Source organism: Geotrypetes seraphini, chromosome 1 (assembly GCF_902459505.1).
Source record: "Geotrypetes seraphini chromosome 1, aGeoSer1.1, whole genome shotgun sequence".
Classification (NCBI taxonomy): domain Eukaryota; kingdom Metazoa; phylum Chordata; class Amphibia; order Gymnophiona; family Dermophiidae; genus Geotrypetes; species Geotrypetes seraphini.
This window is the reverse complement of record NC_047084.1, coordinates 258,060,334-258,085,712: the sequence shown is the minus strand read 5'-3', so window position 1 is coordinate 258,085,712 and position 25,379 is coordinate 258,060,334. Positions and strand designations below refer to the sequence as shown.

General features: G+C 42.8%; 1 protein-coding gene across 9 annotated transcripts in view; it reads left to right on the top strand.

Moving 5' to 3' along the window:
• Window positions 1-24,432, top strand: part of AFAP1 (actin filament associated protein 1) — a 281,865-nt gene extending 257,433 nt beyond the window's left edge. For all 9 annotated transcript variants that reach the window (XM_033950011.1, XM_033950004.1, XM_033949992.1 and 6 more), the window contains 5 exons: window positions 2,638-2,752; window positions 8,321-8,485; window positions 12,028-12,218; window positions 15,111-15,272; window positions 22,343-24,432. In XM_033950011.1, coding sequence (XP_033805902.1) covers window positions 2,638-2,752; window positions 8,321-8,485; window positions 12,028-12,218; window positions 15,111-15,272; window positions 22,343-22,369 — 660 coding nt within the window. In that variant the 3' untranslated portion in view covers window positions 22,370-24,432. The remainder of the gene's footprint in view (window positions 1-2,637; window positions 2,753-8,320; window positions 8,486-12,027; window positions 12,219-15,110; window positions 15,273-22,342) is intronic.
• Window positions 24,433-25,379: the final 947 nt, after the last annotated feature.

Sequence of the window (25,379 nt, the reverse complement as noted above, 5' to 3'; positions counted from 1 at the left end):
TGGCTAAATTTAATGTGAGCAAACAAAACAAAACTGCAGATCTGTACAAGACGTAGGCAAAATTTATTGTGACAAAATAATTATATGCAAACCCTTTTACCAATCAAGGGACCCAACACGGTCCGTGTTTCGGACAAACCTTCGTCAGGGGTCCATGGTAAAAAAGGGGGGATAACAAAAAAGTCACAAAAAACTGTAGAGTAGCAGCAAAGTATGAGCGACTTCAAAATTCGCCACTGCAATGAGCCGTCGCAGAAAAACGATGGCTTTTTTCTGCAATGGCTCATTGCAGTGGCAAATTTTGACGTCGCTCATACTTTGCTGCTACTCTACAGTTTTTTGTGACTTTTTTGTTATCTCCCCTTTTTTACCATGGACCCCTGATGAAGGTTTGTCCGAAACACTGACCGTGTTGGGTCCCTTGATTGGTAAAAGGGTTTGCATATAATTATTTTGTCACAATAAATTTTGCCTACGTCTTGTACAGATCTGCAGTTTTGTTTTGTTTGCTCTCGGTTGTTTTTTACTGCAGTTTAGGTTGGAACCTTTTTTCTTTGTTTTGTTGCTTTGGGCTAAATTTAATGTTGCACATTGAAGGACTTTTGCAAAAACATTTCAGTTAGGTAATAGCTAAATACTGGAATGTGCAACTACAAAATAAATTGCCTTATTGTATGATTTTCTGTATGTCCAATACCAGTAAACAACCCTCACTCTGAACTTTTTTTCCACACCACTCTTTGAATAATGTCATTTTCATGAGGCTCCATCATTTGGCATGGAGAAAAGCAGCTAGGGGGTCATTTACTAATGATTAGTGCATAACATTAACACACACTAGGGCAAGTTTACTAACAAATGTTTTACCATGTATTAGACAATAGTGCAGTAGCTAGTTGCTGTATGCGTGTGCTTGTGTACCGCCGTCTGGCAGCCAATTGGGATGCATGTTTCTAACCCCTCCCCCCCCACCCTCCCCCCGAGGCAGGACACCTACACTATAGGCTTTTGTCACAGCTCTGGGGAGACGGGTAAGGACACTTAAACTCGCCCAAGGCTGGCCATGGGTGTAGTTTCATCCGGAAGTGGCCTTGGGTGAGCTTAAGCGGCCCTAGGCAAATGACAGATGCTTAAAATTTTAAAAGTAGAGGCGGCCGGTTGAGCTGATCACAGCAGGAGAATCCCCGCAGCTTTGGGGAGTCCTGCCAGCTCAGCTGATCGGGGGGAAATACCCATGCCGCAATTTGCTGTGCCGGCTGTGGCAGGGGATCCCCCAAGTACCCACAAAATTGGTAGAAGGGATACCCACTCCCTCCTGCCGCTAACCCCCCCTCCCCGAACAGCCAACACTCCCTTAAATCTGAGAATGGCAAGAAGAATGCCACCCCACTCCTTCCTGCCGACTCCCACCTCATTGAAGACTGGCAGGAGGGATGCCCATTCCCTCCTGCTGACAGGGAGGGGCCTTAGGCCTCCTTCCCAGTGCATCCTGGGATTAAATTGGCTAGAGTCTTGGGCCACGCCCATTGCATTCTTGGATGCAAAGAGAAGAAGGCCTAAGGCCCTGATTGACCCAGGTGCCTTAGGCATTTGAGTCAATCAGGACATTAGGCCCCCCTCCCCAGTGTATCCCAGGATACACCAGGAAGAAGAAGGCCCACCATTTTGAAAAGGCAGGCTTGCCGGCCGGAGGGAGTAAGCATCCCTTCAGCCAGCCTTTCTTCGACAAAGGAACAATGGTGTTGGGGTGGGCTTAGGGGTTTGGAGGTTTAGGACTGCCGGGGTTGGGGTCTGTAGATTATGGGGGTGTTGGCGGTTGGGAGGGAGTGTTGGGGGTTCCGGGGAGAGAGGGTGTCAGCAGGAGAGGGGTGGGCATTTGTTCTGCCAGTCTTCGATGGAGGGGATTGGCAGATCAAAGAGGCTGGTGGCAGGAGGGAGAGGGCATCCCTCCTGCCACTGTCAGATTTGGGGGGTCAGCTGTTTGAGAGGGCTGGAAGCAGGAGGGAGTGAGCATCCCTCTTGCTGATTTTTGGGGTACTTGTCAGGGGGTCCCCTGCCACAGCCAGCTCAGCTGATCATGGCAGGGGTATTTTCCCCTGATCAGCTGAGTCGGCAGCCGAAGACATGGCTTTGGGGAGTCCTTCCGGATCAGCTGATCAGTTCAGATTGCCACATCTACATTTTAAACATTTGAGGTGCAATTCTATAACTGGCACCGATTAGAGAATTTGGGGGTAAGGTATCTTTTTTAAAGACAGATGCAATTCTGTATAGGATGCCGTATACAATTTGAAGCTGCCTCTTAGGCAGCCATCAAGACCGGCATCCCATACAGAATCAACTTGTGTGTGTATATATATATATGTATAAAATATTAGAGAGAATGGGGAATATAGACAGATAAATGTAAAATGTTAAAGTGTTATGGTTTTGGGTCTTTTTTGCTTTGTGTTATAGTGACAAATATAGGTGTCAAGTGTTGAGGGATATTGCTCTTTTAAAACATCAGCCCCTGAGACAGTCTGCTGTAGAAAGTTTTGCCTTGAAAAGCAAATACTTTGACAGGTTTATCATCTGAACCTTGAGTGAAACTGTGGTTCTATAAAAGTCTAATCCTGCTTGGTTTTTTTTGAACAGTTTAAAGGAAAGAAACCCCCTATAGCAACCAACGGAATTGCATCAAAAGGCAGGACTTTAAACAACCAGCAAAAGAAGACAAACTCAGCCATAAATGTGAAACGTACTCCATCAAGTAAGTATATTATCTTTGTGAAAGACTTTAATTGTATTAGAAACATGGAAACATGATAGCAGATAAAGGCCCATCCTGTCTGCCCATCCACAGCATCCATTATATCCTCCTCCTTCTACTCTCTCCTCCACGTGAATGTCCCATGTTTTCTTAAATTCAGACATAGTCTTTGTCTCCACCACCTCTACCGGAAGTATTTCCATAGATTATTCCTGAACCTATCACCTTTTATCCTCATTCTATGCCCTCTCACTCTGGAATTTCCTTTCAACAGAAAGAGACTCGCCTCATGCAGATTTATGCCACATAGGTATTTAAATGTTTCTATCATATTTCCCCTCTCCTGCCTTTCCGCTAAAGTATACATATGGTGTTCCGCAGGGCTCGGTGCTCGGGCCGCTGCTATTTAATATATTCATAAATGATCTAGAAACAGGGACGAAGTGTGAGATAATAAAATTTGCACACGACACCAAACTATTTAGTGGAGCTCGGACTAAGGAGGACTGCGAAAAATTGCAAAGGGACTTGAAAAACTAGGGGAATGGGCGACGAGATGGCAGATGAAGTTCAATGTTGAGAAATGTAAAGTATTGCATGTGAGAAACAGAAACCTGAGGTACAACTATACGATGGGAAGGAAGTTATTGAATGAGAGTACCCAAGAAAGGGACTTGGGGGTTATGGTGGACATGACAATGAAGCCGATGGCACAGTGCGCAGCGGCCGCTAAGAGAGCGAGTAGATATAATCAAGAAGGGTATTACTACCAGAACGAAATAAGTTATCCTGCCGTTGTATCGAGCGATGGTGCATCCACATCTGGAGTACTGCGTCCAATATTGGTCGCCGTACCTTAAGAAGGATATGGCGATACTCGAGAGGGTTCAGAGGAGAGCGACATGTCTGATAAAAGGGATGGAAAACCTTTCATATGCTGAGAGATTGGAGAAACTGGGTCTCTTTTCCCTGGAGAAGAGGAGACTTAAAGGGGATATGATAGAGACTTACAAGATCATGAAGGACATAGAGAGAGTAGAGAGAGACAGATTCTTCAAACTTTCAAAAAATAAAAGAACAAGAGGGCATTCGGAAAAGTTGAAAGGGGACAGATTCAAAGCAAATGCTAGGAAGTTCTTCTTTACCCAACGTGTGGTGGACATCTGGAATGCGCTTCCAGAGGACGTAATAGGGCAGAGTACGGTACTGAGGTTTAAAAAAGGATTGGATAGTTTCCTGCTGGAAAAGGGGATAGAGGATTACTGCACAGGTCCTGGACATGTTGGGTCACCGCGTGAGCGGATTGCTGGGCACGATGGACCTCAGGTCTGACCCAGCGGAGGCATTGCTTATGTTCTTATGTTTAAATCTGTCTTGGACAGGATCAATAGAGGACCCTGAGGTGTTTCATCAGCATTTGAATCTATGAGATCTGCATTTGCAATTCACCTTGGAGAAAAGTAAAAAGACTACTGTATTTCAATTTTAGATACTAGTATTTACAGATGAATGCCAGTAAAATATTTTTACAGCTGTCATAATAAAAATACAGGGAAGTTTGTTTGGAAAAAAGATAAGGGATATAGTCTACTTAAAGGCTACATAGTCCTTATTTTCATTGGAAAAAAATCTCATCAAATCTCCTTTTCAAGACAATGAAAACATTTGGTCAAAATTTTTATGGTTTCACATGCAAATATATTGGTTTAGTGCTGCATCTGACTGATGAGGGTGGGTTGGAAAAAATTGTTTCCAGTATTTGCCTCATAGCATGTTCACAGACTAGACTTATCTGGTGGGAGAAGGCAGTATGTCAACCAGAACCTGTGGGGAAGGAGAAATATATTTTATGTTTATGTTTTATTAACATTTGATATACTGCTTAAGCGTATTACAGATCTAAGCGGTTTACAATAAAATACAGGTACTTAGAACATCCCTATCTGTCCTGAAGGCTCACAATCTAGCTAAAGTACCTGAGTAAACAATATTAAAATAGAAAAGATATAACTAAATCCCAAGAACTGTGAGATACAAGTCAAATTTTTTTTTTTTTAAAGATAAAGATAAATATAAAAGAAATAAAAAGAATAAAATTAAAATATACAAATAAGTTTAAGAGATTGGAGATTGAGCAAAATAAATTCCAATCTGGTGCTAAGTCCAATCATCACAATCCGGTCCAATACATCTACAAGGAAGGATCGACACAGAGAAGTGAGGGTGGGCTGTGGGGCCATCCCTGCCAGAAGTGAAGGAATAAACGGCTGCAATCTGGGCCCAAGAGCAGAAGGTAAAGAAACCAGGAAGAAGAGGCAGGCCACGAAAGGTCATTCGACGCTGTCACCAACCCACTGCATACCATCCAGGCAGGCCCCACTGATGCAAGCCAACAACACAGCCTCCTTCCTAGGTCTGGCAGAAGAAGAAGTAGCAACTACACCCAAAAAAGTGTAAAAGTCAACAGAATTGGGACCAATTATTCTTTATTCAACAAAAGACCCAACACTGCTAGTGTTTCGGCCTTAGGCCTGCCTCAGGGGTCTTTGTAATTATCTGTTGTACAATTTCCTTTGAAAAGAAGATTGTCCCAATGTCAAATGAAGCCGCTATCTACTGCCATCATTCATTAAGTTATGTGTTGCACACAAGTGCTAAGCATGATTCTATAAAACTTTGTTGTTCTGTAATTTTTTAATGGTTTAACTACAGTCTCAACAAAATGATAATACTATAGTTCTTATTTCTCTCATTGTTTTTACTATGTACTCTAGTTTTTAATTACAGTTCTTATTTCTCTTATGCTTTTTTTGCTATGTATTCTAGTCTTAATTATATGTGAACCGAGTCGAGCTCCATTGGGATCTGACCCGGTATATAAACCGAACATTAGATTAGATTACATGCATCTTGTAGAATCACTCTTCTAGTTGGCGCTAATTTTTTAGGCGTTATATAAAGAATATGGCCCTCAGAGTGTAATTAAACTCTGGAATTCATTGCCAGAGAATATGCTGAAAGCAGTTAGTTTAGCAGGGTTTTAGAAAGATTTGGATACTTTCCTAAAATTAAAATCCATAAGCCATTAAGATGGATTTGGAAAAATCCACTGCTTATTCCTAGGATAAGCAGCATTAAATCTGTTTTACTCTTTGGGATCTTGCCAGGGCCAAACCAGTGGCCTGAGTTGGCCACTGTTGGAAACAGGATACTGGACTTGATGGACCTTCAATCTGTCCCAGTATGGCAACTCTTATGTTCTTAGGTTATAACCACTCACTCGGCCTCTTGCTACTAATCCCCCCTCCATCCACTCACATGCTCAGGCCCGCTGGCCACTTGTGCCACCTGATATACTCAGTTGTGTAGCCCACACCACTTCTCCTAACATTCTTTTAATCCCCTTCGCTATCTTAACTGATTCATTCACATACTGACACACAGAAAACATCATTGAAATGCTCTTTAAGGGAAATTTCATGAATGTCGGCGACATCTACTGGTGAAAAGGAGAAGGACGGCTACTTCATTTTGCTAATCCCAACAGGTTAAAAAATTCCCAATAAGGAGTATAACGGTTAATGTTATCTTCTTTCAGGCTTGACTACGATATGTTTGGTCTCTATTACTGCTTGTTTGTTCATCTCATCAATAAAAACCGTTTGAACATTTAAAAAATTCCCAATAGCTGCCTGTACTTTTTGGGATTTGGTAGAATTTATCAGCTTTTTTGGGGGGTCTGAGGAAGAAGTGTTTGGTTGGAGAAATAGTGGCAATTCTCATATGCCATATACAACTTAAACAGAAACAGGTGGTTTGGAGGTGTAGCCTAGTGGTTAGACCAGCAGGCTGAGAAGCAGGGAATCCAGACTTCTAATCCGCTCCTCCCACTGGTTCTTCTTGTGACCTTGAAAAAGTCCCGTCATCCTCCATTGCCTTATCTAAAGGGAAACACCTTCTTGTATCTGCTTGTATTTGCCTTGAACTCAGATTTGGTACAGATTAGATAAGTATTTTATATATGAATTCCAATTTAGAATTTCCCCACAGGGTTACTGTGATGTCTACTGACGTAGATCCCTTTGGACAATGGGCCTTCTAGCAGAGTTTATTTTTCAGGACTTGTGGATAATGTCAGACTGTTTTTTTGTGTATGGTGCAGCTGTGGGGTTGGGGGGGGGGAGGTTGCACCTAGACAGTGAATTGGTGAACTATTTCAGGCTGCTCTGAAGGTTGAAAGGTTTTGTAATGCTGTGGTGATTCCTGGGAGCCATTCAGTTCCCCACACTGATTTATTCTAAGACTCTTTTACTTTCAAACACAATTTCTTTTTGGTTTTCTATTCAGCTTCTAGATCTTGCATGCAGCAGCAGCTACAGCCCCGACCGCCTTACTGGGAAGATAGAAGCACTGTTTGTCTTTATCTGTCATTACTGTGTTTTGTTAGTCTTGTGCAGTATCATACCAATACCTGCCAAATTAAGGAAAAAGTGCAACAGGGAGCAAGAAACTGACAATTTTGGAAAAATTTAATAGCATCAAGATATCTCTTAAAATTGACATTCCTGGAGAAGAAATTCTCATTTCTGTGTTTTGCATTCTATTTTTTCAGCAATAACTTGACCAGACTATAGAGCAGGACTCAACAAATCCTGGTCAGCAGGTCACCATAGCGCCTAAATTAAACTTTGGCACCCAAGATTTCATACTGCCCCCTTCCTCCCCCCCAAAAAAAGATATGCTGCATCTACGAATACATTACGTCCATGGTGGCTCTCATTAGGTTTGAGCTACATGGTGCAAAAATATCTGATGCAAGTCTCATAAGACTTAAGGCCACAAGACTTGCTGTGGAGTTTGTGCATTATGGGGCTCATTTTCAAAAAAAGAAAGGCATCCAAAAAGTGGCATAAAGGGGCAGGTAGACATTTTTCTTGCCAAATCCTTCCAGTTCACTAGTTTTCAAAAACTATTTTCTAGACGGATATCTATGCTGTTGGGTCTAAAAGCTTGAAAGGCATGGTGTGTCCGGGGAAGAGCATCAGGGTGAAGAGCATCAGGGCAGCAGACGGGAGAGATTCGGGGCAGCAGAGAGCAGGGCATGCAGAGAGCAGGGCTTCAATGGAGCTGGAGAATCGGAAAGACGTTTGCAACTGGTTCCCAGCAGACACTTCTTGGGTTGATCGGCCAGCCCAGTCAGTTTCAAAAATTTCTGTGGTGAATCGCATCCCTGTCTACTTTGCATGCGTTTCCCCTCATTTGCATGCACGGATTGGAAGCGGATCGCAGGAGAGGTTAGTGAATCGGGCCGGAGGGAAATCTGGTTGCAAAGGAGTCGCAAATCAATCGGTACACGATCGGTTTGCTAAGTGAATCTAGCCCTTAGTGGTAAAACAGTAACTCATTCTGTAAAGTTGCTTTGGTAGACCTTAGGGGTTGGAAGGAGGAGGTAGCTTTGTGAAAGAAGTCTCAGCTGGCTCCTAAATTTTCAGGATGGCTCCTAAATTGAAACAAAAGTTGTCCAGGCTTGCTGTAAAGAATATTTAAATATTTCTTCTTTCTCTGCAGATACCGATCAGTACAAATATGGGAAGAACCGTGTAGAAGCAGATGCAAAGCTGTTACAAAATAAAGAAGAGGAACTCCTAAAGAAAAAAGAAGCCCTGAGAAATCGTCTGGCTCAGCTACGGAAAGAAAGGAGAGACCTTCGAGCCGCAATCGAGGTTAACACCGGTAGGCAGGAATTTAATTTTCTGTAGGACCCTCAAATCTCTTACTGCAAAAGAAAAAAAAAATTGCAAAAGAAAATATAATGCAATCCTATATAATCATTTTTATAAAGACCTATTTCATAAACGATACCAATGCACGAAACAAGTCACAAGATTTTTTTCCCAAAAATGTATGCTTTGTTCTTTCAGTTTCATCAGTCTGTCCTGGGAAAGTGCAGTTTTTTGTTTTTTAAATTTTTTTATTTATAACTTCTTACTTTTACAATCAAGCATAATACAACTTGAAAAGAGACCAAATACTTGACATTAGAAACAAAAATCATAATAAGGAAACAATACTATTTAGGGTGGTAGTTTTTTTAGCTAGCGTGCACTAATCCGGTGCGTGCGCTATAAACGCTAGCGCACCTTTGTAAAAGGAGCCCTTAGTTATTTCATCCACAATATTAAATAAAATCAATAGGTAATTAGCCCTTAATGAAATTAGCTCACAATAAAGGGAAGTGGTAATACTCTTCATTACCTAAAGCCGGTAAAGGGAGTTACACATCATTTGTTACGGATACTCCTCTTTCCTTAGATTCAATAAATTTTACCAGCTGTTTGGGTTCAAAAAGAGAAAATTCTTAGGGCTCCTTTTACTAAGCTGTGGAAAAACCAATGCCAGCTCCATGGATGCATTAGCGTCTAGCACGCCTGCTCTCTGCTGCCCCGGATCTCTCCTGCCTGTCCCCCCCCCCCCCCCAAATCTCTCCTGTCCTTCCCTGCACTGCGAGCCTGTGGTTTTAACCCGCGAGTTTAAAGCGGGTTAAAACCACAGGCTCGTTGGGCTAAAAAGTAAATTTTAAAAAAAAAAGTCGCAGCTCGGACGCGCATGCCCTAAAACAGCTTAGTAAAAGGAGCACTTAGTTTGATAGGTAGCAAAACATTTTACTGGAAATTTTAGAAAGTGCAGTTTTATGTCACATTTTATTGCCTTGGGTGGGTCATTTTTGGATCCCAGGAAAGCTGTCCATGATATGAAATGGGAAAGAATGGAGGAATAGCCTAGTGGTTAATGGACTTGAGAACCAGGAAGAATAAGGTTCGTATCCTTCTTCTCCCATTGATTCTTCTTGCTACTTTGGGCAAATCACCTTAGCTCTCCTTTGCTAATGAGATAACATAGCACCTCTACCCCCACCCCTTTGTATAGGTATGCACAATGACAAGAGCATGACATGATTTAGGCAACTTTGTAGTAGGGTTCTTGGGCAGAGCACAGGAGGAGTTGTGATTTAAGCACCATTGTTTGCACATTTAAGCATTTACACCTATTCCCTTCCTAGTGTAAATAGTAGTGTGGCCCAAAATTGCTTTATTTCTGTATATGTAACGCCCCCTTCAGGGTGGCTTTGGGTCCAGGACCCGACCTGGCTGGAGTCCCCCAAAGCTGGTCTCTGTTGGTCCCTCACTTGGTTAGCACTCGGTGCTTCCACCTGGGAAAAAGAAGTGTTAGCAGGTGGGAACACCCTCTTCTCCCCCCAGGAAAAATCCCAAAAGACTTTTGTGAACAATGGGCTAGACTCACTAATCAAACCGATCATGTACTGATTGCTTTGCGAGCCCTTAATGCCCAGATTTCCATCCGGCCTGATTCACTAAAGCCTGTAGCAATTCTCCCATGTAAATTAGTAAAACCCCATGCAAAATAGCCAAGCGACTGATTCACTAACAGTTATATGGCTATTTTGGGTCAGGTTTTACTATTGCCAAACCCGACTGCTGCAGACCTGTTGGTAACTGAGTTACCATCAGGTCTGCAGGCTTTTTGACAGGCCTGCCTGTCTTTTTTATTCATTTTTTTCCATGGCACAGAAATTTTGCATGTGTTACACATGAAAATATCTGCCTCATTAAAAAAAATGAATAAAAAAGACAGGCAGGCCTGTCAAAAAAAAAAGAGAATTAAAAAAAAAAAAAAAAAGTTGCGATGCCCTCCCTCCCCCCCCGCATAGATGCCCCCCCACACGATACCCCCCCACACGCCGTTGCCCCACAAAAGGCAGGAGGGTTGCCAACTCCCTCCTGCCATGTTATCCCCCTGATCTTGTCTGGCCGGGCCTGGCCCGACCCAATTCCCTCCCTGTTTCAAAATCCAAAGTCATGCCACCGGACCGGGCCCACCCACCCATAAAAAAACTGCAGGAGGGATGCCAACTCTCTCCTGCCATCCCACCCGGACACCCCTACCCATTCCAAGCCCCCTTGCCACCCCCCCTCCCCGTTAGTTTTGCGGAACAGGAGGGATGCTCAACCCCTCCTGCTCCAATGACTCCAGCGACGACTCCGAGGCCTTAGGCCCCACCCCAGCACATCATGTGATGCACAGGGCCCCAAAAAAGGCCACCCGACATATATCCAGGCCCATACTGAGGTGTCTCATATTTATTTATTAACTTATTTACTATCTGGCCCGTGAATATTCTATGAGAATTTAATATTAGGCACTGTCAATGCTTTTTTGTTCATGGCAGACTCGTGCCATAAAGAAGCAGCCGCCACTGCCTTGATACCAAAAGATGCCACTTCAAAAAGCTTTTTCAACATAATGTCCACCCTGCGATCCTGAGAATTCTTAAGCATCACTCCCCCATCACTAGGGAGGGCTATGCACCTGATAACCTGCGCTACGACGGAATCTACTTTAGCCTGTTCAAAATCTTGCTGAAAATCAAGCGCCAGTGGATAAAGCTTAGACAGCACCTTGTAATCCTTTTCATACTCCACTGGGATGCCTCAACACATATTTAGATTTTGTGGTTTATTTCGATTGGACTCCAGAGAAAGGTTATCCACAACCAAAACATGGACCGTGTCGGGTCCGCACCACCATCTTTTGCTGTGTGTTATATGGATTGACTTTACATTGTCTGCATTGCTTTTATTTGAGAAGAACATTTGTTATTAAAGACTTTTCGTTCAAGGACATCGTTTCCACATTTTTTTGTTGTTGTTGGACTCCTCCATAAGCCCTTCTTTTTTGTCTCATCACTCTTTCCTTTCTCCTTCCTTCCTCTTGTCTTACTGTTTCATCAGTCTTGGCTTTTGGGTATAAAGACAGGTATTTTCATCTCCATGTGAATAAATATGGTAAAGAGAACATGCCCTCTCCCCCAACATTTACACACCGTACCCATTTTCTTCCAGTAAACTTAAATTTTCTCTATTTGGGATAAGGAAAGGATGGGATTCCCTGCCCCAGAGACAGTAAAAACAGACATCTACTCTTTCATCTGTTTGAAATAGAGAGTACTGTTTATAAGTTTGATTCACTTGAAATTTTGAACTGTATGCCTGGTTTTTGGATATCACTTCCAGGCTGGTGTGATCCTGAACAAAACAAGGGTGTCTTATGCATGTGCACTGCAAAGCAAATACCTCTCTTGAAAGTACCGCTGCAAACAATGTTTTAAAAAAAGAGATTGGTTCTATAAAAGTATTATTTTAGATCATCTCTGGCATTCTTTTTCCTATTGCTGAAAGCACTCATCTGCATTTCAGGCAGGAAGGCCCAAGTTATTCTTGAAGACAAGTTAAAGAAGTTAGAAGAGGAATGTAAGCAGAAAGAAGGAGAACGTGTAAGCCTGGAATTAGAGCTGACCGAGGTCAAAGAAAGCTTAAAGAAAGCCCTGGCTGGAGGAATCACGCTGGGACTGGCAATAGAACCAAAATCCGGAACATCAAACCCCCAGGTACGTCCCAAGCTGAAGTGCTTGCAAAAATGGTTTGCAGAATGACTTTGGTTTGTAAACAGGTAACAAACAATACAAGGGCTTTTTAAAAGTATTGGCTCTTCCTTGTGTTTACTGTTCTGGAAAATACCAGGTGTAATATTTGAAAGATTTGGAGGCACAAAGGGATGAGCTCACACATTTACTAAATCTGAAGATGTGAGTGCACATTCTAAAGTGTGCACCCATTCCCATACCTAAAAGCTTATATTATTGAATCCACTAACAGGTATATGTGGCTAGTTGTCCGCATTCAAGCTTTCAATAAATTAGCTGCTGCGATAGCCATAAAAAACACAAAGCAATCCTACTGCATATCCACTTGCCCTAGGTGAGCGCATAAGTACAAAAGAGTTGCCTTACTGGGACAGACCGAAGGTCCCTCAAGCCCAGTATCCAGTTTCCAATAGTGGTCAACCCAGGTCCCAAGTACCTGGCAGAAACCCAAATAGTAACAACATTCCAGAGCTCAGATTGTGATGTAATAAAGCCTCATCCCACCAATGCCTAAGAGCCAGCTTCATCAGTGATGTCATAATGGCTCAATTGTACTATACCTGGCTCAGATAAGAACATAAGAATTGCCATACTGGGATAGACTGAAAGTCCATCAAGCCCAGTATCCTGTTTCCAACAGTGGCTAGCCCAAGTCATATGAACTTAGCAAGATCCCAAAGAGTATAACAGATTTTATGCTACTTATCCTAGGAATAAGCAGTAAATTTTCCCAAGACCATCTTAATAATGACTTATGGACTTTTCTCACCAAACCTTTTTAAAACCCTACTAAGCTAACTGCTTTCACCAAGTATGGTGTTGTGCTAGGCAGTCAAGGTAAGGGCTAAGCAGAAGCAGCACCAGAAACCAGAAGTTATTTAGGCTATATTGGGGGTGGAAGGAGAAGGAAAATGACTTTATCTTTGTGCTGCTGAGGCTGTTTGAGTCAACAGTAGTTGAGCAGTGTGGTTCAGGCCTCAGAGTGCATGGCAGCTTAAAAGGAGGCCAACAAAAACCAAAATATGTACCAATACGCAAAATATAAAGCCAAGCACTAAAAACTGGTACTACAAAAATATAGTCCCCAAAAACTGAACCTACAACGGTATGAACAAAATGCACCACCAGCTGTTCCTTAAATAAGGAGAAAATGTATGTATGAAAATTAAAAAAATCAATCAAGAGGCACTATTCAGTACGGGCCTGATTGTTCTACCAGCTTATTTATTATACTTCATAAATGGCATGATGATGTACGGGGCAGGATTTATTTAGATTTTGATCTAAAGTGCTTGTCACTTAATAAATATCTGCCCGGGGCCATTGGTCATCACAAGGGTTTACACAGGCCCGTACTGAATAGTGCCTCTTGATTGATTTTTTTGAATTTTCATACATACATTTTCTCCTTATGTAATGGTGCATTTTGTTCATACTGTTGTAAGTTCAGTTTTTGGGGACTATATTTTTGTAGTACCAGTTTTTAGTGCTTAGCTTAAAAGGAGCACAGCCACTGCTGTTTATTTTGCAGCAGCAACCACTCAGGCTTTTCAATGAGGTGGTCCTGGATGCATTCAATATAGCACACTGGTGCCCCCCCCCCACCCTCTTCGAGTCAGCTCAACCATCAGCGCACCCATGTGGGACAGAGACAACCCACAATTCCCTTAGCAGTGAGGTTTCCACTGCACATGATTTTTGTGGGAAATTCCACTATTTTAACTGCTCCTGGAGAGGAGGCATGGGCACCCTTTTGAGCCATTCAGATTGGCAGGAAGTACCTGAGGGAGTCAAACAGGCAGAAGATAAGCCTGTTGCTAGCACTGGAGTACCAAGTTTGTGTTACTCTTTGCAGAAAGCCTTTGTATTGAAGAAAGGTTTGGTGGCTGTGTTGCATTCTAGAAAGTTCTTTACCTCCTTGATCTGTCAGAGTGTGGAAAAGTTTTTGAGGCGTGGTGCTTTGACCGGCAGCTAATGCCCTTGAGATCCTTTGTTTCAGAGATTTTGAACTTTCTGCAGGTTGGTGTGGACAGCTGATGACTTTGGTCTCCCTCAGAGAGCAGATAGCAGCCTTCTCTTGCTATAGAAGTGTGGTTGGCAATCAGTCATGTATATAGGGAAGAGAAAACCAAACTATAGCTACATCTATGGCCCTCTTTTACAAAGGTGTGCTAAGCGTTTTAGCGCGTGCTAAATCAACGCATGTGCTAACCGCTGTGTCCATAGGATAGCATGCACATGTTAGTGTATAGTGCATGTTTAGCGCTCGCTAATAAGCATAGTGCATCTTTGTAAAAGAGGGGTGTGTTTTATTGTACTTCACCTAGGTAATATGCAAGTTAGAAATGTTTTAAATAATACAAGGCTCCATTTTAGAAGTCACTGCCATCTAACCCAGGGATCTCAAAGTCCCTCCTTGAGGGCCGCAATCCAGTCGGGTTTTCAGGATTTCTCCAATGAATATGCATTGAAAGCAGTGCATGCACATAGATCTCATGCATATTAATTGCGGAAGTCCTTAAAACCCGACTGGATTGCGGCCCTCAAGGAGAGACTTTGAGACCCCTGATCTAACCCGTCCTTTCCTAGCCCGCTGACCCATGATCCTTTGACCCATTGCTTGCTCTGTTTCCTGCACCTCTGACCTAAGGAGTTTTCTACCAAGGAAATAAATCTATGAACTAAGCCAGGGGTACCTATACCCCCAAGGGGTGTCAGAAGAGGTCAAGCAGAGTGCGGAGAAAGTTCTTGATATCTGACGCAGTTTATTGACCTTTCTATTTTCTTCCATTTCATTGGGATTAGAATGCAAGAGAGAATATTAAAACTGAAACTTCTGTTCTATTTTCCTGCAAGTCTCCTGTTTTTAAGCATCGGACGATGGAGAATTCCCCTGTGTCCAGTTGTGATACCAGTGACACTGAGTGCTCGATGCCAGTGAACAGCGCAGCAATCCTCAAGAGGCAACCATCTGCAAAAACATCCCCTGTTCGAGGACATGTACTACGAAAAGCCAAGGTGAGACATAAGGCTCTGCAGCAATTTTCATGTCAAACTTCAAATTAATGTCACACCTATAAAATAACTTAAAATAAAAATTAATGAAACTATAGAAAAGTGTTTTTATAGATAGATAGAGATGTAGATATACATATAGAGGGCCATTTTCAACAGGACATCTAAGTCCGACTTTGGACATTTCCCACAAGATTTACAAAGTGAGAAGCGAACAAAGGTCCATTTTTGAAACCGGCATCATCCCAAAACGTCCACTTTTTTTTTCTAAATCGCCTAGTTAGACATCTTGGCTGCCAGAACATCCAACTATATTAGCCATTTATGACCACAAAACTGTCCAAATTCAAAACATCCAAATACAGACCATTTGGACTTAGGAGGGACCAGCATTGTAATGCACTGGTCATACAGACATACCAACAGAGTATATTAAGGGTGCCAGAAGTACATCTCACTATAACCCCCTTATAATGTATGGTGAGCCCTCCAAAACTCCCCCAAAACCTACTATAACCACCCCAATAGCCCTTATGACTGCAGGTGGCACCTATATGACAGTATAGTAGGGTTTTGGTGGGCTCACACCATAAATGTAGTGGTTAGAGTGGTTTATGGGCCTGGGTCCTCCTCTCTGTGGCTCACTAGCCTGCCCACCAAGCTGCTTAAGACACTGTGTAATGCGCTTCTAGGATTTTCCATACCAGGTACTGCTGTTCTAGAGACAGGTATGTACTGTTTCATTCAGATTTCTGAGGAGTGGGAGGGGGGGTCAATGACCCCTGGGGGAGTGGTCACTTAGATGCTTCTAAAACAGGTCTAGCTCAGAACATCTAAGTTCCATCCACGACGTCCTGGGAAAGGTTCATTTATTGCCACAAGATGTCTTAAGTCTAAGTCTGCCTAAAGCCCATCTAGAGCACACCTTCAACATATAACACCCCCCCCCCTTTACTCTTGAACATACAGCAGGTAGAACAGCTCACAAGACATCCAGAAAGATGGTTTTGAAAATCGTCACTTGGACGTCCTTGCAATTAGGACATCCAAGAGCCAATTTATGCTGCTTTTTGAACGTGTTAGAGTTTTGAAAATGTCCCTTATACTGTATTGTTGTAAAGTCCACCACATCACTTATATGCAGCCCACTCAGGAAGATCCTGAGATTTTCCTCTTGGGAGTAGGGAGAGCACCTTCCCCTCCCTTGTTCACCCTTTGTGCTCTGTACCTTGAACAAAAGCGTGTGTACCATAAAGTGAGGGGCATGAATTCAAACACCGTACATCAGTTGAAGTCCAATCCACCTAAAATGTGGTTTTAATGTAATCCATGTTAATTTTGCAGCATGAGCTTTGCAGATAAAGATACATTTTCAGCCATTATGCTTACTGGCTTAAGTTAAACATCACATAACTGAATGGGCAATTCTAAACTAAACATAGAAAAAAACAAAAGGAATTGACCCCAAAATATCCACAAAGAAGAAAATCCAGAGAAAACCAAAAAAACTCTGTGGAGTGACGATGTTCCTAAATGGACTTTATTTGAAAGTATCAAAGTTCCAAAGGTACACTGAAATCATCCACATAAAATAATTCCATCCACATAAAAGTAAATCATCCACATAAGAGCCTTAAAGGACCTAGTCCCCTAGGGATACAGGACCCAACACGGTCCGCGTTTCGACAAAAAGTCTTCTTCAGGGGTCCCTGGGGGTCCTATAAAGGTGTGCACGTGGGAAACAATTGTGTGGTGAACAGAGTTTTTTTGGTTTTCTTTAAACTAAACATAGGCAATTTAAACAGCCTAATTTTATCAGGATACTTTTTGAAAATACACAGATAGGCACTCGCCTCTGTCTCATTACTTCCTTATCCTCCTAATCTCTTTCACCCATTTTCTAGTCCCCCATTTCCTCCCTCTATACTCATCCCCTCCCCAGCCGTATCTATCTTTTTCTGTCTTTCATCCCATCATCTGCTCCTTCTATTTTCTCGGACATAGCACCCCAGCTTTGGAGCAATTTACCACTATATCTACGTAATGAACCTTCCTTAGAAAAATTCAAGCGCTCCTTAAAAAGCTTTCTGTACAAGGACGCATTCAAAACATAGACAGCATAACTTACCAAGTACTAAATCTTTAGACCTTAATGAATCTTATGAGTAGGTCGCCAAATTATTCTTTACTTTACTTTATTTTCTTTTTATGTGTTCTTCCCTAAATGTTCCTTTTTCTTTCTTTAAAGATTGTAGTTCATCCCCCTTGCCTTTTGTACCAGTTTGTATTAGAACGTACATAATTTGTATACAATGTCTTATTTTGTCCTCCCCATTTTTTATTTTTTTAAAAAAATTGTTATACGCATTGAAATATATAATATTGGGTAGACAACAAATCTTAATAAACTTAAAACTTGAAACTTCTGTCCCTTTTCTTACATGTTATCCCCTATTTGAGTCCTCATTTTTTATTTACCCCACCACCATGCCACCATTTCTACCTTCACTTACTTCCTTCAAAGACCTGCCCCCTTCCTTTGTCTTTCATCTACCCCACAGCCCTTTGTCCTTTTCAACTGTCCCCCAGCCCCTTCAAGTTCTGCAAGCATCTCCCCACCCATATTTGTGCACTCTAGCTCACAGCCCTCCTCATGCCTGTCACCCAGTCAACTAGTATCCATTGTCCTCCTAATCCTTGGTCAATTTCTTAGGCCCCATTTTTTCTTAGGCCCCATTATCCTTCCCAGCTAATCCCCAAATCCCCATTCTTCCACCCTACCCAGTCTCTGAATATTTCATCCAAGTTCTGAGTCCATACAAACACTCCCTATATCCAAGTAGTCTTAAAATCTGTCTGTCTCCTGGTCTCGCATCCAGATTCGGCTCTCCTGCTTCTTATATCCTTCCCCAGCATCTACTTCCTTATCCAGTATTCATTAATCTGCCTCCTCTTTCGTACCCAGGATCTATCCCTAAGCCTTTTCTCTTGTGGTCCAGGTTGTTTAAGGATCCTCCCATAGAGTTTTAAACAGTGCTGTCACTGTACCAACACCCCTTGAACAGTTGCTGATTTTTGTTGCCAAAAGCTAACGATGCTCTCGGAGAATGACTCGGCGATTTTAAAGAATCCACCGAAGTGCTCATTTTAATGTTGAAGAGCCCATTTGCATGTCAGTGTTGGAGACTGCTAGAAACCTCGCTAAAAACAGAGATAAGCAATTTTGATAATCTGCCTCTAAAATAAATGCAGGCTAAATTATCTGAAAACAGTTTAGCGACGGCATTAAAGTTTTGAGAATCTGGGCCTTAGAGATAGGTACAGAAACTGATTTGTTAGGGTGATACACTGTATGCTACTGAAAAAAGGGTTCATAGTCAAAAACGCGCAGCGACAAAGGCGCGCCAAGACAACTGAGCGCAAGGCGGAAGCCCGCACCGAAGAAAAACAGTGTTTTAAGGGGCTTCAACAGGGGGCGTGGGGGGTACCCCCACACTTTACTGAATACAGATCGCGCCGGCGTTGTGGGGGGGTTTGGGGGGTTGTATCCCTCTTAATTATACTGGAAACTAAATTTTTTCCCTGTTTTCTAGGGAAAAAGTGAAGTTTTCAGTATAATGTGGGGGGTTACAACCCCCCAAACTCCCCACAACGCTGGCGCGATCTGTATTCAGTAAAGTGGGGGGTTCCCCCCCCCCACACACCCCCGTCGGAGCCCCTTAAAACACTGTTTTTCTTCAGCATTGGCTTCCGCCTTGCACTCAGTTGTCTCGGCGCGCCTTTGTTGGCGCGCACTTTTGACCTGTCACCGAAAAAAGGGCTTGCACACTTCAAATTAATGTCACAGCAGCATGCATCTTTTACAAAGCCTCCTACATCTGTTTATTTTCCAGCTAAATATAGATGCACTTTATTCTGTTTTGCTAGTATTGTGCTTATGAAAGCTGATTGCCAAAACATAACACATTGAACTGGAGAGCAATCATGCTAGCAGATGGCTGATATAAGATGGACTTCAGAGCTACCCAGTTTGCCCCAGTATTTGGCATAATGCTGAAACCAGAACAGATAAAGTAACTCTTTGTTCGTTTGCACACTGCTTAGAATGTCCGTGTCCTGATCTCTCCCTGAGTGATTAACATAAGGTGACCATACGTCCTGTTTTCAACAGGACCGTCCCGTTATTGGACCAACCGTCCCGTTGTCCCGACCTACTGCTTCGGGACACCGAAATGTCCTGTTTTCAGGGACAGCGTCCCAAAGCTGTGCGCGGGGACAACGGACAGGCGATCGCTTCCCCTCCCTGCCGTGCTAAAGCTTACCTCCCTCCCTCCAGCACCGATTCAATCCCCCACCCCCACCCCGGTCCACCACAGCCGCTGCTTCTTGATGCCCAGAAGCCTTCTTCCCGACATCAATTCTGACGTCGGAGAGGAAGTTCCGGGCCAGCCAGGCAGCGATTGGATGACCCGGAACTTCCTCTCCGATGTCGGGAAAAAGGCTTCTGGGCGGCAAGAAGCAGCGGCTGTGCTGGACCCAGGGGTGGGGGTTGAATTGGCGCGGCAGGGAGGTAGGCAGGCAGGCTTTGGCATGGCAGGCAGGTAGGCTTAGGGGGATGGGGTGGGACAAAGGCTGGAAGACAGTGAGGGGGACATAGGAAGGAGGCACTGGGGGCACTAAGGACATGGGAAGGGGCACTAAGGACATAGAAAGGAGGCACTGAGGGCACTAAGGACATGGGAAGGGGCACTAAGGACATAGGAAGGGGCACTAAGGACCTAGGAAGGAGGCACTGGGGGTACTAAGGACATGGGAAGGGGCACTAAGGACATAGAAAGGGGCACTAAGGACCTAGGAAGGAGGCACTGGGGGCACTAAGAACATGGGAAGGGGCACTAAGGACATATGAAGGGACACTAAGGACCTAGGAAGGGGCACTAAGGACCTAGGAAGGAGGCACTGGGGGCACTAAGGACATAGGAAGGAAGGAGGGAGGGAACTGGGGGCACTAAGGACTGGGGGCACTAAGGACATTGGAAGGAGGCAATGGGGGCACTAAGGACATGGGAAGGGGCACTAAGGACATAGGAAGGGGCACTAAGGACGTAGGAAGGAGGCACTGAGGGCACTAAGGACATGGGAAGGGGCACTAAGGACATGGGAAGGGGCACTAAGGACATAGGAAGGGGCACTAAGGACCTAGGAAGGAGGCACTGGGGGCACTAAGGACATAGTAAGGAAGGAGGGAGGGAATAGAAAGGGACAATTGTTGAGCCTGAGTGCAGAAAGAAAGAAAGAAATGAAAGAAAGGATGCACAGTCAGAAGGAAATGCAACCAGAGACTCATGAAATCACCAGACAGCAAAGGTAGGAAAAATGATTTTATTTTCAATTTATTGATCAAAATTTGTCAGTTTTGAGAATTTATATCTGCTGTCTATATTTTGCACTATATTTGTCTATATTTCTATAGTTACTGAGGTGACATTGCATATTTTAAAGTCATCTGCCTTGACATCTTTGAAAAACCCCTAAATATAAATAATTAACATTTTCTCTGCGTATAGTGTGCTTTGTGGTTTTTTAAAATTATTATTTTATGATTTCCATTATGAATTAATAAGATATTATGTGTACATGAAAAATGAATGGAAGAAATTGGGGGCGGGGCTAGGGCAGGATTGTGGGCGGGACTGACAATTAATAAATGTCCCGTTTTGATGAAAAAAATAAATGGTCACATTAGATTAGCAGGCAGTTTAAACCCAGTACTTTTAAGCATATAATATCACCAGAACAGACTCTCAATTCTTAATCAATTCTTCTTTAATGAAGTAACCAAAAATAAGGAGAAAATGTCACAGTTAATTGCTTGGAAAGAATTTTAATCTCTGCTACCAGAATCCATTCTTACCCAGCACTCCCTTAGCTCAGGACTTTGAGATCTCAGCACATACTTTATGGCAATATTGTTGTATACAATGAGGAATGGGATGCTATAGATTATTATAAGATAAGGTGAAAAAAATCTTGATGAAATTTTAGTGGTCTTGAAGGCGTGCACTGCTAGATTAAAGAGCTGCTACTTCTTACAGCCCCAAGGGAAGAGAGAAGAGGACTCGGAGGCTGCCAGCCCAACATGCTTAGAGAACAAGCAACCAATAGAAAGAGTTCCATCAGACATAGGAAGTTGGAACATGAGCTCAGAAAGAGCCTATTAGAGAGAACTACAGAATTGCAGGGATTTGTAGTTCAAGAGCACAATCTCATTTAAAGGCACAGGCAATGCTTAATATATACCAAACCATTTTTTTTTTCATCAAAATGGGACGTCTATTAATTGTCAGTCCCACCCTCAATCCCGCCCTAATCAATTCTGACGTCAGAGAGGAAGTTCCGGGCCAGCCAATCACTCCCTGGCTGGCCCGGAACTTCCTCTCTGACGTCCGAATTGACATCGGGAAGAAGGGTTCTGGGTGGCAATTAGCAGCAGGAACGGCAGGGGGGAGGGGTTGTTGAATCGGCACTGGAGGGAGGTAAGGAGTGAGGCTGTTTTTATTTGCACGGCAGGGAGGGAGGGGAAACGATCGCCTATCCCATTGTCCCCGCACACAGCTTCGGGACATTTTGGCATCCCGAAGCTGTGTGTGGGGACAACAGGACAGGGGATCTAAAAACGGGACGGTCCCGTTCAAAACTGGACGTATGGTCACCTTAACCAAACAACAAGCAACCTGCCTCCATGAATATAGAAAACAGCTGAAGCTGAATATAATCGATGTATTCAGACTACTAATGATGCTATCCATGAATATGGAGGCAGAAGGTTTTCTCCCCCTGCTGAGATTGACTGATGCATAAACCTGCCCTCTTTTAAAATATACTTGCAAAATACTCTCTGATGAATTGTTTGGCCCAGCTAGAAATTAATTTATAGTATGCAGAAAACAATTGACCATGTTTTAAAAAAAATATTATTGCTCTGTATTTTTGTACATGGTTATGATTTTTTTATGCTTGAAAATATTATCTAATCAATGTGTGTGTGTGTGTTTTGGGTTTTTTCCCCCCAGGAATGGGAGTTGAAGAATGGAACATAAAACATACAAACTATGTGAACTCGTATCATCAGCTTTATACACAATGGACCAAGATTGGATAGCGGTGTGGCATATCATATCAGACTGCCTTCCCGGTGCTAAACTTTGGAGAATCCCCACTGGGTCCTCATTTACTGAGTAATTTTTTTCTCTGTTAGCTCATTGTGCCCTATTTATCTTTCTTTCCTAGTACCACTTCTGAGTCCATCTTCAGTTGTTTAAAAGACTATAGAAGTGACTTGGATGAATTATTTACTCATAATTAAAACCTGTTTTTAAAGTAGGTAAACAAACAGCTTTAGGTAAGTTACAGTATAAATGTTAGAGGGGAAAAAAAAAAGTAGGGCAGGCACACATTTTTATACCAAAATGAACTCATTTTGTTTACAAGTTCTTGAGCAATATAAGGATCAAACTTTCATGTTGGATCTCATGATCTGCATTACTGAGGTTGTGCCACACAGTTGTGGACAGTGGCACAGCTCTTATGGGGAATCTTGCTTGTGAACATTTGGTTGGTGACAGCCTTTGCGCTTTAGGTGCTTCTCTCTGGGCATGGCATAATCGAGCTGAACTGCCAACAAAGATGCTTTTCCCACCGCAACTGTGTCATGGATCCTCCTAACCACTGTATAAATGGGTTGATTGCACAGCGCTATGAAGCACGTTTTGTTACTCGTTATTTTTTAATGCATACACAGGAAGGATCAAAGAGTGCTGCCACGCTCAACCTGCCTTTTCACATGTTTATGTTATTATTGTTAAACATCTGTTACAACGTATAAAGTCTCTGATTATAGAGCCACTTACTGCTTTTGGGAGAGTTGGCGATGTAGCTCTTATAGGTGAACATGTACAACTTGGGCCAGGATTCCATTCTGAGTTGTCCAGTTGTGACACTTGTTTTATCCAAGAAATTACAAACAAAATTCACTGCCAGGAGTTTACTTGCACTGAAGTATTCATGTGGAAATTTCCTGCTGTGGTATTTTGGCTTAGTGCTTCCCTTTCACAGAGTCCTGAAAGTGGGAATGGGATTTGATATACCACCTTTCTGTAGTTATAATCAAAGTTGTTTATTTATTACTGTATATACAGGTAGTTATTTTGCACCTGGGACATGGAGGGTTAAGTGTCTTGACCGGACTCGCAAGGAGCTGCAGTGGGAATCAAACCCAGTTCCCCTTGCTCTCAGCCCACTGCACTAACCATTAGGCTACTTCACCTGCTTCTGCTAGTTACCATTCCTATAGTGTTATTAGATATACACAGTGCCAAAATCACACAAATAAGAGATGCTCCCTAACTACAGAGAACTCAAGTCTGTTCAGGATAGATTGGACAAATACAGATACAAACAGGAATTTCTGACTCGATTTCCTATTTATCTACAACAGACCCTCAATTTAATAGACTAATTAGAGGGAAGAGCTGTCCATTAAATCAAAATATCTATGCTTAATCAAATGTCTGCTACATATTAAAGTTTACATTTTAAAGTGCAAAACAATCAGTTTTCATAATAAAAGCCACAAATTTTAGCTGTATTACTTATCTTGCATTAAAACGTCCAAAACTCGGGGTGGAGAAACGTCTGTTTTTGAAACCACTAGATGTCCAAATATGTTTTCAAAAATTGCCTGCTTAGACGTTGTGGCCTTCAGGATGTCCAACCTTAGGATGCCTAACTTTTTTTGACCATTTCCAACAACAAAAATGTCCAAGTTCAAAACGTCCACATCCGGACCATTTGGACTTGGGAGGGGCCAGCATTTTAATGGACTGGCCACACAGACATGCCAACAGAGCAGTGGGGCACCTTATGAAGAAGGTACTGCTATGATATTCACATAAAGGGTGCCAGAAGTACATCGCACCATAACCCCCTTATAATGTATGATGAGCCCTCCAAAACTCCCCAAAAATCTACTTTGACCATCTGTCTACTTCCCTAATAGCCTTTATGGCTACAGGTGGCATCTATATGGCACCTATATGGGCTACTCTTCCTCTGGACTGACTCCATCCTTTTTATATCTTTTTGAAGGTGCGGTCTCCAGAATTGTATACAATATTCTAAATAAGGTCTCACCAAAGTCTTACAGAGGGGCATCAATACCTCCTTTTTCCTATTGGCCACACTTCTTCCTATGCACCCTAGCATCCTTCTAGCTTTCGCCATCACCTTTTCAACCTGTTTGGCCACCTTAAGATCATCACATACAATCACACCCAAGTCCCACTCTTCTGTCATGCACATAAGTTCTTCGCCCCTAACTATACCGTTCCTTCAGGATTTTGCAGCTCAAATGCATGACCTTGCATTTCTTAGCATTACATTTTAGCTGCCAAATTTCAGACCATTCTTCACGCTTCATTAGGTCTCTCTTCATGCTATTCACACCATCCGGGGTGTCTACTCTATTGCAGATTTTGGTATCATCCGCAAAGAGGCAAATCTTACCCGATAGCCCTTCAGCAATATCGCTTATAAAAATGTTATAAAGAACAGGCCCAAGAACAGAACCTTGAGGCATACCACTGGTAACATCCCTTTCCTCAAAGAAATTTCCATTGACCACTACCCTCTGTCATCTTCCACTCAACCAATTTCTGACCCAGCCCGCCACTTTGGGACCCATTCTGAGGGTACTCAGTTTATTTAATAGGCATCTGTGTGGAACACTGTCGAAGGCTTTGCTAAAATCTAAATACACCTTATCTAGCACATTCCCTCTATCCAATTCTCTGGTCACCTAGTCAAAGAAATTGATCAGATTTGTCTGACAAGACCTACCTCTAGTGCATTCATGTTGCCTACGGTCTTGTAATCCAGCAGATTCCAGAAACTTCACCATTCCCTGTTTTAAAAGCATTCCCATTAATTTGCTTACCAAAGAAGTCAGACTTACTGGCCTGAGATTCCCTACTTCCACTTTTGTGTAGAGGGGACCACATTTGCCCTTCTCCAGTCCTCCGGTACTATTCCCTTTAAGAGAAGCATTGAAAA